This window comes from Microcebus murinus, chromosome 18, assembly GCF_040939455.1.
Source record: "Microcebus murinus isolate Inina chromosome 18, M.murinus_Inina_mat1.0, whole genome shotgun sequence".
Lineage (NCBI taxonomy): Eukaryota > Metazoa > Chordata > Mammalia > Primates > Cheirogaleidae > Microcebus > Microcebus murinus.
Genome location: NC_134121.1, coordinates 4,533,280 through 4,550,218, shown reverse-complemented (window position 1 = coordinate 4,550,218; position 16,939 = coordinate 4,533,280). Strand labels below are relative to the sequence as shown.

The window sequence follows — 16,939 nt, the reverse complement described above, 5'->3', positions numbered from 1 at the left end:
CCAGTTTTGCTGAAATAACGAGGCAACTCTAGGGTTCTCACCAGCTGGAGCTCCCAAGAACTTTACTAGTACCATCAACTTTCTCCAAGAGCCAATACTAACACTTTTTTAAAATAAAATCTCCAACCTTCATTTTGTTCTTCAGGCATACCCAAAGACCTGCGTGTATGTGCTGAATTGCAATCTTCTACACAAACAGAACGTTAAATTTAGATGCTGGGCTCCACAGAAATTTATTTTAACTGGAACTGCTAGGACGGATGCAATGCCCTAGGCACGGCCTTTGCCTTGAAATAATAAAACAGAAAAGCTGACTGCTGTGAGGAAAAAAACACCCAATAGCTGATTTTGGTCGAGGCCACCTTAAGGAATTTCCACCCTCAGCGCTTCCCCGTGGGTCTGTAAATTGAAGCTCAATCTCCAGGGAAGCAGATAAAGGCTTGAGTGGGCTGCTCCTGGCCCTCAAGGTTGATCCCGGGGCAGGAGGCAACCGCAGCTGGCCCTCCAGCTCTGTGCCTTCCTCCCCGGCCCTAGCCTTCAGAGGTTTCTCCCACTCCCTGCCCTTCCCCTTGCCCGGTCGGGCCCAGGGATAACGAGGTTTCTTCAACCACTGACCCCAAATAGCTGCAGGCCAGCGGCCCAGCCGGGAAAGCCCCCCCGGAGGAAACGCCTGAACCCCCAAACCAGGCCAGGCACGGGAAACGCCGCGGAAACGCCGGCCCAGTGCTCGGCGGTGCGGAGGTCGAAGTGCTGACCCCGCCGTCCCGCCCACCCGCGCATCTCGCCCCTCCGGCCCACGACCCACGACGCCCCCCTCCGAGCCCGCGTGCCGCGGCGGCGCCAGCCCCCGCCCCGCCCTCCCGCATTCGGGCCTGCGGGCGCCGCCCCCGCCGCCGCGGTTGGACGGGCGGCGGGCCTGGGGCGGTCGCGGGCCTGGGGCGGCCGCCTCCCTCCGCCTGCCCCGCCCCGCGCTCGGCCGCAGCCCTCCGCCGGCATGGAGCTCGCCGCCGCCCCGCTCGGCGCCCGCGCCGCCGCCCCGCAGCCCCCCGCGCGGGCCCGCGCCCCCGCCTGGCTGGCCGGCCTGCGGCGCCTGCGGGGCGCGCTGCCCCCCGACTTCTGGCGCGAGGCGACCGAGCTGGCGGCGCTCGCGGGCCCCGTGGTGAGTGCGCGCCGGCGTCCCCGCCGGGCGGCCGTGCGGGCGGGCGCGCGGGCGCCAATCGCTCCCCTCTGTTCCCTCGCAGTTCCTCGCGCAGCTCATGATCTTCCTCATCAGCCTGGTCAGCTCCGTGTTCTGCGGACACCTGGGCGAGGTGGAGCTGGACGCCGTCACGCTCGCCGTCACGGTAGGTGCGGGCGTCCTCCGTCGGGCCGGGCTCGCCGCCCGCCCGCCCGCGCCTTGCCCGCCGCCCGCCGCCCGCCCGCCCGCGCCTTGCTCGCCGCCCGCCCGCCCGCGCCTTGCTCGCCGCCCGCCCGCGCCTTGCTCGCCGCCCGCCCGCGCCTTGCCCGCCGCCCGCCCGCCCGCCCGCGCCTTGCCCGCCGCCCGCCCGCCCGCGCCTTGCCCGCCGCCCGCCCGCCCGCGCCTTGCTCGCCGCCCGCTGCCCGGCCGCCGTGCGGGGCGGCCCGAGGAGCGCGGGAAGCGGGCGCTGCGAGCCCAGGGCGCCAGCCGGCGTGCCCCGCCGCAGCTTGCGGAGCCCAGAACGGCTCTGTCTTCTGCCGGGAATTAAACCAACAGGCGTGTGGCTGGCTGGTTTGCCATTAGCCTGTTAGCGCAGTGCGCGTGGTCGGACCGTCCCGCCCTGTGGCGAGTCTCTCCCTCCTGCGGGATCTGAAGTCGCACCTCCTTTGAAGTCCTTTGTCCCTGGGTTTTTGTTGCCGATGCAGTGGATAGTTGCTGCTGCTTGCATTTCATCCGGCCTTCAAAGAAGGGGGGAAATGCTGTCTTGCTCTCCCCAGTCTCGCAGGCGTCCTGCCGTGCTGCGAGGGGCGCCCGAGGCGCAGGGCGCAGGGGTTGCTCGTTCAGCTTTAGGTAGAGGGTAGAGAAGACCTTGCTCCATGGAACAGACGTTTATTTACCGGCCTGTTATTTGGCGAACTAATTTGGGTTAAGGGGCATTTCTGCTTCCTTTGAAAGCTTATGTTGGGCCTCTAGGAAGAGTCAAAAAGGAAGAGGGGATTTACGTGCGGCGGCTGCGGTCCCCCAGGAAAGGTGAGATGGCGTCTGCGGTGCGCACTGCGCTCCCAGTCTCCGTGCGTCGACTGGCGCGAGACTTGCGGGGACATTTCCCGCCGTTTCCTTGCAGGGCCCAGGATTGGGGTCCGCCTTTTCCGGTCACTGTGCTCTGCCCTGACAGCCCACTGTGTAGATGGGCCTGCACTCTGCCCTGCTGACATGTCATGGCCAGTCAGCGACTTCGCTCACGGAAGACCCTGGCACCTCACCCTGTCCTCTCCCTGTCTCGGCATCGTCCTGGGGCTGTAGGCTCGGCCTCGCTGCATCTCACTGACTTCCAGGACCCCCAGAATCCACTTCAGGCCCCACACCCTACACATTTTTGTTCTTCAGTGTGGACTCAACATCAGAAGCTTTAAGCTTTACTTTCCAAGTCACTCCTCAGCCCTCTGTCCCTGGAGCCCTGTCAGGTCCCCACGTCCATCCTACCTGCCCTTGATCTTGTGGCGTTGTCCCAGGCTGTGACTGCTCATCTTTTCTCACCCTTGCAGTCCTGCCTGGGCCCTCTCCCCGAACCCTGAGCCAAACAGTTAGCCCCGACCTCCTCTCGCCTGCCCTTCCTCATGCCTGCCCTTCCTCACGCCACCCCAGACCTGGGCATCCTCCTTTTCCAGATCGGCCTTCCTCCTGGGCTCTGGAACCTCCCTGTCTCTCCTTTTTTACAAAAGCATCTCCCTGTACCCGTCTCCTCCTTGCCCAGCCCAGCTCTGGCTCTTTTCCTCCCATGCTCTAGTCCTGCGGTCCCCAACCCCGGGCTGGTCTGTGGCCTGGTCTGTCAGGAACCGGGCACACATCGCCGCCTGGGCTCTGCCCCCAACCCCATCTGTGGAAATACTGCCTTCCAAGAAACCAGTCCCTGGTGCCAAAAAGGTTGGGGACTGCTGCTCTAGCCCCGTCACACCTGCGTTTCCTTCTCCCCCTTGCAGTCATGCCTCTGTTCCCCACCACTCCACTTAACCCACTCTGGGAAAAGCTGTCAGCGGCCCCGCCTGCCTCTTCGCCGTTTCCAGAGGACTTGCCCTTGCCTGGCTGGCTCTGTGGCCCCTCCTCACTGGGGGCTCTGCCACTCTGGCATTCCGTCCCTAGACCCCCAGCCCTCCTCGGCTGTCCTGCCACCTCTGTGATAGTTGTGCCCTCCTTTGCCTTCTGTCTTAAATGTCCCGCATTTGTTGGCATCTCCCAAATTTGAGTCTCCACCCTTGACCTTGCGGGTGTGTCAGCTAGAACGTGCCCGGGTTGCTGGGACTCCGAGTGTTTGAAGCTTCTTCCCGGGTGTCCCCTAGACACTGCCCTGTTTTTAATACCCCAGGTCTCCATCAGTCAGCAAGCCCTGCTAGCTTTATTTCCCACATTCCTTAAATCCACTCCCTGACTCGGGGCTGGGTCCTGCCCTCCTCGCTTGATTCAGTAGCCGGAGCCCGAGTCCCGTGCCCACGCCGCGCCGTGCCGCGTTCTGTCCCGCTCGTCTGCGAGCTCGTACTCACTTTTGCCAAGCTTGGTTCCTCGCACAGATCTGGCCCAACTAAATATTTCAGAGAAACATCTAGCTCAGATATGCTGCCGTCCAAGCCAGCTCTCACCTGCCGTCTCCTGATTTTGTCTTTTTTCCTGTCCTCCATCCCTGCGCCTGTGCACTTTTCTACTCCGCACACACTGAGGGCTTGAAACACTAGGGTTATGTATTTGCATAGAGTCCCCTGACACTCCTTTCATTTGCTTTAGTAAAATTATTTGAAAATATATTTTGGGTGAAAAACTAAGACTTTACATGTGGTTTGTGGCGATTTCCTTTCCTCTTTCTGTTCCCCTCCTAAATCACCCAGTGATGAGAGGGCAAAAAAGATTTCCTAGTTTTTGATGTAAAAATAATAGGAATGGAATAAAAACAGATCCAAAATGTTACAGAAAGGCCTGAAGACGGTCTGTGGGAAGGACGGTGTGCTGTGACCACAGGGATCTCTGTGGGCAAGGCTGGAGATAAGGGCTGTGTGCTCCTCCGCCTTCGGCAATGGCTGGTGATGCCATACTGATATGTATGGATACACACTTCTAATCAGCCAAGTTGTAACTAACTGCTAGGAAAACAATGGACTCAACTTTAAGATACCCTTATTTATGAAAGCCAGATACATTTACATTTTTTACCTTGTGAAAAATTAAAGAGGGTATGGAAAGATTTATAAAAGTGTCTGTTTTTTAAATGAAATAAATTTTTTTTTTGAGACAGAGTCTCACTCTGTTGCCTGGGCTAGAGTGCCGTGGCGTCAGCCTCGCTCACAGCAACCTCAAACTCCTGGGCTCAGGTGATCCTTCCCCCTCAGTCTCTTGAGTAGCTGGGACCACAGGCATGCACCACCATGCCTGATTAATTTTTTTTTCTGTATATTTTTACTTGTCCAGTTAATTTCTTTCTACTTTTGGTGGAGATGGGGTCTCACTCTTGCTCATGCTGGTTTCAAACTCCTGACCTTGAGCGATCCTCCCGCCTCGGCCTCCCAGAGTGCTAGGATCACAGGCATGTGCCACCATGCCTGGCCTGAAAGAACATTTATTTATATTCTACCGTGATCCACAAAGCATTTGAACTAGTTTACAAAAATACATTCACTATCGGAGGATAAATAGATAGCTGAAATAGAATTGGGCCAAAGAAACCTGGGTGGGAAGAGGGGGCCGGGGGTAAGGTCAGCATCAGATAGGCTGCAGGTTTACTCTGCGCTCCGCTTGCATAATTCTCCACGTGCTTCAGATTTTATCAAGCCATTTATGCAGGGGAAGGGCACCCTTTCCTGATTCTGAGGGACAGAGAGATCTCTCCTCTCCATTCTCATAAAGCAAACACCAGGATCAGAACACAGTGTTCTGGACGACTTGCCATGAGAGAGAGACAGTAGCAGTTTTTGTGCCATCTTTATCATAATGTCATCTATTGTGAGCCAGAGATCTAATGTCAGAGCTCAGTTTGGTAAAAGTGTGTGACAGCCAAAGCAGTGGAGTCCAAGGTCATGGCTCTCTGGCGAGCTGAAGATAACCTGTGAGTTATAGAGGAAGTATAACATCGTAAACCAACCAAAGTCATTCTGCTTACAAAAAAAAAAAAAAGACTTGTTTATGACTGACTTTTGGGGTTTTCCCCAAACTGATCATTTTTATTTATTTATTTAATGTCTTTAAATAGATGCGTAATAACACAGTGAAGCTTTGAACATAGTGATCGGATCAGGGTACTTAGCATATCCATCGTCTCCAACATTTATCATTTCTTTGTGCTGGGAACATTCATCCTCCTCCTCCTAGCTATTTGAAACTGTGTTATTGTTAGCTGTGTTCATCCCACAGTGGTGTAGAGCACTGGAACTGATTCCTCCTGTCTAGCTGTGGTTTCATGTCCTCTAACAGATCTTTTGTTAGCTCTCCCTTCCCCTTACCCGTGTGACTTTTTTTTTTATAAAAGAGAACTTTCCAGGGATTGACGCACTTCACCTTTCTCCTCCTGGAAGGCTAAGATGTTCTGGGAGCTTTAGTCATGCCACGCCCCTGTCGTGGAGTTCCGCGTTGTGGTGTGGCACATCTCAGCCGGGTCCTCGTCACACCCCTTCCCGTGGGGTTGCATTTAGATGGAGGCCTTTGCCTTGTGGGGTAACTGCTGGGTGTCCGGTGTGTGACCTGCTCCTTCCTGGGGCTGGGGTGCTTTACCAGGCCAGAGTCTTGTCAGTGAGAAGCTGACCCTCCTGGGGTTCCCATCGCTATTAACTGTGAGACCCAGGGCAAAAATGAGGGTTTTTGGGAACCCTCGCCCTTGGTTGTGCATGTGCCCCTGGTTGTCGGGGCACTAGGTGAAGTCTGGTCAAGAGGGTGACACAAAAATACTCCCTTTCCTCACTGGAGGACCAGAGCCTGGGATCTGGAGCCAGACTTCCCAGCTTCAGGTCAAGTGATGTAAACTCTCTGACTCAGGTCACCAAACCGTGGGGAGAGTGGTCATACCATGTACAGGAAGGGTTTAGGACGGTGCCCAGTGCACAGTGCATGCTCAGTTAATGTTTCTATTATTATTATTAAATGTGTCCTACTGGCAGGTCAGGGGCAGCCTTTTAGATATATATTAATCACAACTTAAAAAAAAATTTTTGAAACAGGGTGTTGCTCTCTTGCCTGGGCTAGAGTGCAGTGGTATGATCATAGCTCACAGCAACCTCAAACTCCTGGGTTCAAGTGATCCTCCTGCCTCAGCCTCCCAAATAGCCGGGACTATAGGCATGCATCACCATGCCTCAATAACTTAAAAAAAATGTTTTTTGTAGAGACAGGGTATTGCTATCTTGCTGGTCCCAAGCTCCTGGCCTCAAGTGGTCTTCCTGCCTCAACCTCCCAAAATGCTAGGCTTACAGGCATGAGCCCCTGCACCCAGCACAACTTAACTTTCAAATATAGAAATTGTAACATGCTGTGCTGTTAAAAAAAACTAGTTTTTAAGTTTCCCCAGTGGTTATAGTTATTTAGTTAGAAGGTACAGTTTTCTTCAATAATCAATGAGGATGGATGTGGACACCCATTTGATCTGAAACATGGAGCCTTAAGCATACAGTTGTGGCTTGCTCTTTGTGGACAAGCTTGTCTGAGTTCCTTTGTGTAAATGGAGCCACCTGGCAGTGACACTTGTTCCCTGAGCATCTGCCGCACCAGGGCTGTTGCTTCCCAACAGGTGGTGAACGTTATTGGGATTGCAGTTGGAACTGGCTTAGCCTCAGCTTGTGACACACTGATGTCTCAGGTAAGGACCGCCCTCCCCCATGAGCCTTTATCTGACAATCACCTTTCATAATAGACACTGTCTAGGAGACTATCCACTCTTGGGTTTTGTTGCCTTTTATTTGTCAAGCACAGGTGGTCCCTGACAGATTTTTTGACTTTACCAAGGTGCCAAAGCAATATGTATTCAGTAGAAACCAGATTTCAAACCCCCATACAGCCAAGATGTTTTTTACTTTCAGTTCAGTATTCAGTAAATCACATGATATGTTCAACACTTTATTATAAAATAGGCGTTATGTTAGGTGATTTTGCCCAACTGTAGGCTAATGTAAGTATTGCTCATGTGTTTAAGGTAGGCCAGGCTAAGCTATGGTGTTTGGAAGTTTAGGTGTATTAAGTACATTTTTGGTTCATGATATTTCCAACTTACAATCAGGAGGTAGCTCCAAGTGTAAGTTGAGGAGGATCTTTTTTTTTAAATTTATTTTTATTTTTTTTTAGAGGTGGGATCTCGCTATGTTGCCCAGGCTGGACTGGAACTCCTGGGCTCAAGCGATCCTCCCGCCTCGGCCAGCTGAGTAGCTGGGACTCCGGCGCGTGCACCTGTACAGTGCTGCCAAGGACTGCACCTACGAGCAGACCTAGCTCACTGTTCTGCCGTCGGGTCTCACGTGCTCAAGGGAGTGCAGTCCCTGCTCCTCCCTGGCTGCCCTCCTCCAGCCTAAAGCTCTCCTCCCTGACCCACTGCCCTCCTCCCCGGCCCTCCCCCTTGGAGACCAGCTTCTGACAGTGTTCTCTGCACCCCTGGGCCTGACCCCACTCTCCATTCAGCCCCCACCGATGTCCATTCCTGCCCGCCCCCTGGGCCTGGTGCCTTCCAGGCCTCTCATGATGAGATTCTCAGGTGAGCGCTTGGCCGCCCCCAGTTTGCAAAGCTCTCCCTTGCCCGCCAACAGTGGCAGACCCTCCCTGGCTGCCCTTCTCAGTCTGCAGTGTGGGATTTTCCTCTCTGCACTCCTGAGGGGGCCAGCCCCCCACACGCCCCATGCCCTCGCATTCCACCCCGCGCACCCTCTCCTGTAGCTTCTGCCCCCGAGCCATGTGGAAAACTCTTTCCAGCTCTGCTGCCAGCATTCTGCACGGTGACAGTCCCAGTTCCTGGGAGCAGGGCGTGTCCAGGACACGTGTCGAGTGCCACAGGGGCCAGCTGGCTCAGTGGCTGCCCTGGCTCAGAGGCTCCCGCGCCGTCAGCTGTGGCTGGGCGGTGGACACCGGGGCGGAGGGGCACGGGGCTGCCGGCCGGGCGCAAGGGGGGGCACCCAGGAGTGCCCAAGGGGGGGCACCCACTTCTGGGCACACTGCCAGCGTTGTGTTTGTTTTCCCAAGTCCTTTGGAGGTAAGAACCTAAAGCGTGTGGGGGTCATACTGCAAAGAGGAGTCCTCATCTTGGCGCTGTGCTGCTTTCCCTGCTGGGCCGTCTTCATCAACACGGAGCGCATCCTCCTGCTCTTAAAACAAGACCCGGAAGTCTCCAGGTCAGGTCTCCAATTTCAGAGTGTAGGTTAGGAGTAAGTGGCTGTCTGGTCGGTGGATCTGTGTGGAGATTTTCAGCGATTACCTGGTCTGAGCCCTTTCAGAAACGGAAGCAGAGACTGTGGGCCACAGAGTCCTCGGGCTGCAGATGGTGCCGGACCCAGTGTGCCCGGGCCAGGACCAGGGGGTCCTGCACCCTTTCCTGCGTGAGGTCCCTCCATTTTGGTGTCTTGCGAGCCCACGAACACTTTCCCCTGACAGAGTAGAACAGAATAGCAGTGTAAGCGCCTTCACTTAGTTTTCACAGTTTTTTTTCTCTTAACCTACAATTCCATTGTGTTCTCGCATTGTTCTGAGGGTGCATGGTCCTTTCTAGAAGATAGTCTTGCCCACTAATGAAGTAGCACTGATGCTCTCAGAAGGTTTCTGAATTTTGCCCATTTTAGTTCATTTTTCTGTGTTCATTCCACCTTCTATGCTAATAATGAGCTGAAAAATGTGAAGTGGTCAGGCTTTCCCTTAGAAAGTAGATGTTTATCGGGCTTAATGTCATGTTGATGTAGCTTGCAGAAAAACACTTAAAATTGTTCTTAAATTTCTCCCATATAAATTATTTTTAATTTTAATTTTTAGAAAATACGTGATGGCTTCAATCTGAAGACAGTATGCCCAGCAATTGTTTTAATATTAACTGAAGACTCTTCTTCTGTTGTTTATTTCAGGATAGCCCAAGTTTACGTGATGATTTTTATTCCTGCCCTCCCTGTAAGTTTCACGACTGTTGTTGTGGCCATTACATGAAACAGCTCCTTGGTTTTGCCCTGTGTGTGTCCCGGATCCTGCCTTTTGTTTGCTTATGTGTCATAGTGCTGTTCTTGTAGGAGCCCAACATGGGCTTTTTGGACATTCATCCCTACCGTACTGATCTCAGAACTTACACCACTCTGATGTCCAGCAGCTTCAGATGTCCTTCTCAAGTCACATTCCGGGTCACTTCTGAGTACAGATTAATCAGAGTGTTTCCCAGGACCGTCTGGGGCTTGGGGAGGTGCTGCCAGCAGGCAGCCTGAGCTGTCCAGAATGTCAAGGCAGTGGCTTCTGCTCCTGCCATATAGAATTTGCCTGTGTCATTTCTTCAAGAAGTAAATCTTTTATCTACTCCGGAAAATTCCAGATGGTGTCTTGGATTGTTTCGTGTGGGTCTGGTTCTCTGAATTTGAGGTCACATATCAAAAGACAATGTCTTATTAAAAACCAGAACTGCAGTAAACTGTTGGAATTGTATGTTTGTATTAATGAGAGGTGTTTGTTTTTCTGTTTAATTGTATAGGCAGCATTTTTGTTCCAGCTACAGACGAGATACTTACAAAGTCAGGTATAGATTCTTTTTATATTTTTACTCCATAATCTTAGAAATATATACTAAATATTCTTAGGAAATGTTCTATAAAAGTAATTCACAGGTTTTTTCCCTGTAATTCTGCCTCAGAATTCTTGGCCTGGGAGACGTGGGGCCTCTAGGTAGATTTTGTCTTGTCTGGGAGAGACGCCTGCGTCAGTGTTCTGTTCTTCTTGGTCACCTCCCGGTTCTGTCTGCAGCCCCCAACCCACCCCTTACCTCTTCCGGGGCTGTGCCACCTTTGCTGCTGGCCTGGGCCTGGCCCCCACGCCCGTTTGAGCGGAGGGCCCAGAGCTGCCGCAGCCGCGGCCGCGTTCCCGGGCGGCACAGGCCGAGCCCGCAGTCCACCAGAGGCAGCCGGGCAGCAGGGGGAGGCCGAGGGCCACGGCGGTGGACAGTGGTGAGGGCTGGCCGCCGCCTGCGGGTGTGTCCTCTGAAGGCCGGCAGCCGCCTGCCCGCCTGCACTTCTGCGGAGGCACTGTCGTCGAAGCCGCAGTGGGACCCATTCTGTCCGCTGGCCAGCTCTGTTTCAGTGTAGGAGGAAAAGCCGAAGTTGACTCAGAACGGTGTGTCTCTGAGTACAGCGTGGTGGACGGCGGGGGCCGAGACTTAAGTGGTGGCCCCTGAGACACGGGGCGGGCGCGCTCTGCACACTTGCTGCCGAGCAGGCGCTGGGCGTCTGGGCCGCGCCCTAGCCCCGCCGCAGCGCGGAGAATTCGGGCGCCCTCCGGGCTCCCGGCAGGCTTCCCCTCGTGCCTCCCGCCGGGCCTGCTCCGCTTCAGGAGGGGCCCTTCCTCCTGCGGCTGTGGAGGCCGGTGGGCCGCAAGCTGTGCCGATGGGGCGCATCTGTTCGCGGGTGTCACCCTGGCCGTCCAGCCTCATGTAACCGTGCCCCGTCCAGCCTCGTGTAACCGTGCCCCGTCCAGCCTCGTGTAACCGTGCCCCGTCCAGCCTCGTGTAACCGTGCCCCGTCCAGCCTCGTGTAACCGTGCCCCGTCCAGCCTCGTGTAACCGTGCCCCGTCCAGCCTCGTGTAACCGTGCCCCGTCCAGCCTCGTGTAACCGTGCCCCGTCCAGCCTCGTGTAACCGTGCCCCGTCCAGCCTCGTGTAACTGTGCCTGTCCAGCCTCGTGTAACTGTGCCCCGTCCAGCCTCGTGTAACCGTGCCCCGTCCAGCCTCGTGTAACTGTGCCCCGTCCAGCCTCGTGTAACCGTGCCCCGTCCAGCCTCGTGTAACCGTGCCCCGTCCAGCCTCGTGTAACTGTGCCCCGTCCAGCCTCGTGTAACTGTGCCCTGTCCAGCCTCGTGTAACTGTGCCTGTCCAGCCTCGTGTAACTGTGCCCCGTCCAGCCTCGTGTAACCGTGCCCCGTCCAGCCTCGTGTAACTGTGCCCCGTCCAGCCTCGTGTAACTGTGCCTGTCCAGCCTCGTGTAACTGTGCCTGTCCAGCCTCGTGTAACTGTGCCATCACTTGAAGTCGTTGCTTCTCAACCTGAGTGTCCACTTGACAAGCTAGCTGATGCGCTTCTGAAAGTGCTAATTTTTCCTGTTTGTTCGAGGGTTTTAGGGCATCATCATGCCTCAGGTTATTACTGGGGTCGCAGCCAACGTCCTCAACGCGGGCATGAACGCGCTCTTAGTGTACGCTCTGGACCTGGGAGTGGTGTAAGTCCCTGCGTCTGTCGGACACCGCGCGGGGCGGGCGGGCGCACAGCAGTCGGGCGGGTGCGGGCGGGTGCGGGCGGGCGGCGGGGCGGGCGCACAGCAGTCGGGCGGGTGCGGACGGGCGGCGGGGCGGGCGCACAGCAGTCGGGCGGGTGCGGGCGGGCGGCGGGGCGGGCGCACAGCAGTCGGGTGGGTGCGGGCGGGCGGCGGGCTGCTGGAGCGGGTGCACAGCAGTCGGGCGGGTGCGGGCGGGCGCACAGCAGTCGGGTGGGTGCGGGCGGGCGGCGGGGCGGGCGCACAGCAGTCGGGCGGGTGCGGACGGGCGGCGGGGCGGGCGCACAGCAGTCGGGCGGGTGCGGACGGGCGGCGGGGCGGGCGCACAGCAGTCGGGCGGGTGCGGGCGGGCGGCGGGGCGGGCGCACAGCAGTCGGGTGGGTGCGGGCGGGCGGCGGGCTGCTGGAGCGGGTGCACAGCAGTCGGGCGGGTGCGGGCGGGCGCACAGCAGTCGGGTGGGTGCGGGCGGGCGGCGGGGCGGGCGCACAGCAGTCGGGTGGGTGCGGGCGGGCGGCTGGAGTGGGCGCGAAGGTGTTCTGTGGCCAGGTAAGAGCCGGTGCGCCGGCCTGCAAGAGGGGCGGCCCCAGGCTGGCGCGGGGAGGGCGGCGGGGCTAGGCAAGGAGAGGGGCTGGTGTTGGAGAAGCGACTTGCAAGCCGATCACCTGCGTGTCCAAGAGCAGAGAATCGCCTGGTCCGAGAGGGCCGAGCGCGCCCGGGCGGAGGTGGGGCAGTCGCCTGCAGGGGTGCCGCCCCGCCGCCAGCCGGACGCAGCGGCTGAGCTGAGTGCCACGTTTACGGCCCGGGAGGGAGGGCCCCCCCAGAGGAGGGAGGGCCCCCCGGAGGAGGGAGGGCCCCCCAGAGGAGGGAGGGCCCCCCAGAGGAGGCCTGCCGCTGTGGGCCCCACCGGAGCTGTCTCAGGGCCAGCCGCAGGTGTTGGGCGGACCCCTCTGACGTGTGTCCGAGGGTTTGTCGGTGGATTATTGAGGCTGTCGGGACGAGGAATGGCCATGGCCATAACTCCTTATGAGCCCTTTTGCTTTTCCACTGGTGAATAAATAACATTTGGTTCTTCCACAAAATTCAATGTTGATAGAAACAAATCTATTATAAGTGGATTCAGTGTTTAAAATATTAAAAGAAGACAGTCCAAGAGTCCCAGGCTCATCGATAGCTGTGGTTCTTACCCCAGAGCAAAAGCTTGTGGAGGGCGGCCTGTTTGCTGTTATTTGGAGGGAACGTACTGACAGCAGATCTCTCGTCTCCTGCAGAGGGTCTGCCTGGGCCAACACCGCTTCGCAGTTCTTCCTGTGCGCTCTGCTCTTCCTCTACATGCGGTGGAGGAAAATCCACGTCAGCACCTGGGGAGGTATGAGCGTGTCGATTTCTTGCCTTATGTGATTCGTCATTCGAAAAGATGTAATTCTGGTTTCTGGATTCTTTTTCCCAGAGCACTTTTTGTTTTTATCTTGGGAGATCTAAAAATTGCAAAAAATGTGGTCTCAGGCAGCGTGCCCACCGGTGTTGAGAGGGTGAAAAAAATGTTTAAGTTATTGAAAATATAAAAATTACAAATGAGAGTCCACTTGCTCAGTGCTTCTTGGGTGTGGCTCCAGGCCAAAAAAAAAAAAAATTGCAGAGATTTTTCTAAATGACCACGAAAGCAGCTTTGTTTGTAGAAAACTGTTTGTAGCTACTGGGTTTTAAGAATTAATATCTAATGAATTAAAATGTCAAATACATTTTATCAACTCAAGGGAACAAATTGAACTCTCTTTAATAATCAGTACCACTGGCTGGGCAGGGTGGCTCACACCTATAATCCTAGCACTCTGGGAGGCCGAGGCATGCGGATTGCTCGAGGTTAGGAGTTAGAAACCAGCCTGAGCAAGAGTGAGACCCCATCTCTACTATAAAAATAGAAAGAAATTAATTGGCCAACTAATATATATAGAAAAAAATGAGCCGGGCATGGTGGCACATGCCTGTAGTCCCAGCTACTCGGGGAGCTGAGGCAGTAGGATTGCTTGAGCCCAGGAGTTTGAGGTTGCTGTGAGCTAGGCTGATGTCACAGCACTCACTCTAGCCTAGGCAACAAAGCAAGACTCTGGCTCAAAAAAATAAATAAATAAATAAATAAATAATCAGTACCATTTACAATTTAGCTAAATTTCTTTAATATTTTAATATATGTTGCTATGTTTAATAAATTAGATTTGTTTTTGTTTTTTTCCATTTTTTCTAGCTTTATTGAGGTATGATTAACAAAACTTGTATGTTTAAAGTAAACACTGTGATGTTTTGATATATGTGTATGTCGTAAAGTGATTAGCACTATTAAACTAATTAACATATCCATTACCTCACATAGTTACCCTTTTCTGTGTGTGGTAAGAATATTTAAGATCTACTCTCTTAGCAAATTTCAAGTATACAATATAGTATTATTAATTATACTCACCATGTTGTACATTAGGTCTCTCATTTTTGAAGGACAGCTTTGCTGGGTATATTATTCTTGTTGACAGTTTTTTGTTTTTTTTCATTTAGCACTTTGAATATATAATCCCACTCTCTTCTGGCCTATAAGGTTTCTGCTGAGAAATCCACTGATAAGCCCTGTCAAGATTTCTTTGTATGTGATGATTCTCTTTTCTCTTGCTGCTTTCGAAAGTCTCCTTTTCTTTGATTTTTTTTTTAATTTCAGCTTATTATGGGGGTACAAATGTTAAGGTTATATATATTGCCCATGCCCCTCTTCCCCCTTGAGTCAGAGCTTCAAGCGTGACCATCCCCCAGACGTTGCACATCTCACTCATTATGTTTGTATATACCCGTCCCTTCCTCCCGCCTGATACCCGATAAATGTTATTCCTATATGTCCACTGAGGTGTTGATCTGTTAATACCAACTTGCTGGTGAGTACATGTGGTGCTTGTTTTTCCATTCTTGTGATACTTCACTTAGTAGAATGGGTGTCAGCCCTAACCAGGAAAATACAAGAGGTGCTAGATCACCATTGTTTCTTAAAGCTGAGTAGTACTCCATGGTTAACATATACCACATTTTATTAATCCACTCATGTATTGATGGGCACTTGGGTTGTTTCCACACCTTTGCAATCGTGAATTGTGCTGCTATAAACATTCTAGTGCAGGTGTCTTTTTTGTAGAGTGTCATTTGATCTTTTGGGTAGATGCCCAGTAGTGGAATTGCTGGATCAAATGGTAGATCTACTTGTATCGCTTTGAGGTATCTCCATATTACTTTCCACAGAGGTTGAACTAGTTTGCAGTCCCACCAGCAGTGTTGGAGGGTTCCTCTCTCTCCACATCCACGCCAGCATTTATTGTTTGGGGACTTTTTGATAAAGGCCATTCTTATTGGAGATAAGTGATATCTCATTGCAGTTTTGATTTGCATTTCTCTGATGGTTAGAGATGTTGAGCATTTTTTCATATGTTTGTTGGCCATTCTGTCTTCTTTTGGAAAATTTCATTTCATGTCCTTTGCCCACTTTTTGATAGGGTTGTTTGATTTTTCCTTGCTGATTTTCCTGAGTTCTAAGTAGATTCTAGTTATCAGCCCTTTATCAGATGCGTAGCTTGCGAAAATTTTCTCCCATTCTGTGGGTTGTCTGTTTGCTCTCTTGACAGTTTGTCTGTGCAGAAGCTTTTTAATTTGATTATGTCCCATTTATTTATTTTTCTTGTTGCTGTGATTGCCTTTGGGGTCTTCTTCATAAGTTCTTTGCCTAGGCCAATGTCTAGAAGAGTATTTCCAACGTTTTCCTCTAGAATTCTAATAGTTTCACACCTAAGGTTCAAGTCTGTTACCCAGCGTGAGTTGATTTTTGTGAGAGGTGAAAGGTGTGGGTCCTGTTTCAGCCTTCTACATGTGGCTATCCAGTTTTCCCAGCACCATTTATTGAATAAGGATTCTTTTCCCCAGTGTATGTTTTTGTCTGCTTTGTCAAAGATCAGTTGGCTATATGAGGATGGTTTTTTTTTTTTTTTTTTTTTTTTTTGAGACAGAGTCTCGCTTTGTTGCCCAGGCTAGAGTGAGTGCCGTGGCATCAGCCTAGCTCACAGCAACCTCAAACTCCTGGGCTCAAGTGATCCTTCTGCCTCAGCCTCCCGAGTTGCTGGGACTACAGGCATGCGCCACCATGCTGGGCTAATTTTTTCTATATATATTAGTTGGCGGATTAATTTCTTTCTATTTATAGTAGAGTCGGGGTCTCGCTCTTGTTCAGGCTGGTTTTGAACTCCTGACCTCGAGCAATCCACCCGCCTTGGCTTCCCAGAGTGCTAGGATTACAGGCATGAGCCACCACGCCTGGCCTATGAGGATGGTTTTATATGGGTTCTCTGTTCTGTTCCACTGGTTAATGTCCCTGTTCTTGTGCCAGTCACAAGCTGTTTTAATTACTATAGCCTTGTAAAGTATAGTTTGAAGTCTGGTAAATTGATACCTCCTATTTTGTTTTTATTGCTTAGGCTTGATTTTGCCATACAGGGTCTTCTCTGGTTCTATACGAAGCATAAAATTATTTTTTCTATATCTGTGAAAAATGATGATGGTGTTTTAATAGAGATTGCATTGACTCTGTAGGTCACTTTGGGTAGACATAGACATTTTAACAATGTTGATTCTGCCGACCCATGAGCATGGTATATTCTTCCACCTGTTTACATCCTCTTCTATTTCCTTCTTTAGTGTTTCATAGTTCTCCCTGTAGAGGTCTTTTACCTCCTTAGTTAAATATATTCCTAGGTACTTTATTTTCTTTGCTACTATTTTGAAGGGAATTGAGTCTTTGATTTGGTTCTCACTTTTACTGTTGTTGGCGTATATCAATGCCTCTGATTTCTGTGTATTGATTTTGTATCCTGGGACTTTAGTCAATTCATTTATCAATTCAAGGAGTCTCTTGGTTGAATCGTTGGGGTTTTCTAGATATAATATCATGTCATCAGCAAAGAGTGAGAGTTTGATCTCTTGTTCTTCCATTTGGATGCCCTTAATTCATCTCTCTTGTCTGATTGCTGTGGGAAGGACTTCCGGCACTATGTCGAACAGAAGTGGAGATAGTGGGCAACCTTGTCTTGTTTCAGTTCTAAGTGGGAATGCTTTCAGTTTGTCCCCATTCAGTATGATATTGACTGTAGGTTTGTCATATATGGCTTGTATCATTTTTAGATAAACCCCATCTATGCCTATTTTGTTGAGCTTTCTTATCATAAAAGGGTGTTGACTTTTGTCAAATGCTTTTCTGCGTCTATTGAGAGGATCATATGGTCTTTGT

The 16,939-nt window shown here is 52.5% G+C and overlaps 2 protein-coding genes and 1 long non-coding RNA gene across 3 annotated transcripts in view; all 3 read left to right on the top strand.

The window, feature by feature from the left end:
* LOC105862011 (aldehyde dehydrogenase, dimeric NADP-preferring) overlaps positions 1–16,939 on the top strand; it is a 200,407-nt gene that overhangs the window by 25,913 nt on the left and 157,555 nt on the right. The gene's annotated exons all lie outside the window — the stretch shown is intronic.
* On the top strand, positions 1,247–8,231 carry LOC142861901 (uncharacterized). Its single transcript, XR_012913003.1, has 3 exons — positions 1,247–1,343; positions 6,936–7,004; positions 7,487–8,231. It is a non-coding gene; the product is annotated as an uncharacterized LOC142861901 (long non-coding RNA).
* LOC105861990 (multidrug and toxin extrusion protein 2-like) overlaps positions 8,345–16,939 on the top strand; it is a gene marked incomplete at its 5' end in the record, with an annotated part of 57,688 nt that continues 49,093 nt past the window's right edge. Inside the window, 5 exons of the mRNA XM_075993976.1 lie at positions 8,345–8,520; positions 9,241–9,283; positions 9,849–9,893; positions 11,483–11,580; positions 12,903–13,000. Coding sequence (XP_075850091.1) covers positions 8,345–8,520; positions 9,241–9,283; positions 9,849–9,893; positions 11,483–11,580; positions 12,903–13,000 — 460 coding nt within the window. The remainder of the gene's footprint in view (positions 8,521–9,240; positions 9,284–9,848; positions 9,894–11,482; positions 11,581–12,902; positions 13,001–16,939) is intronic.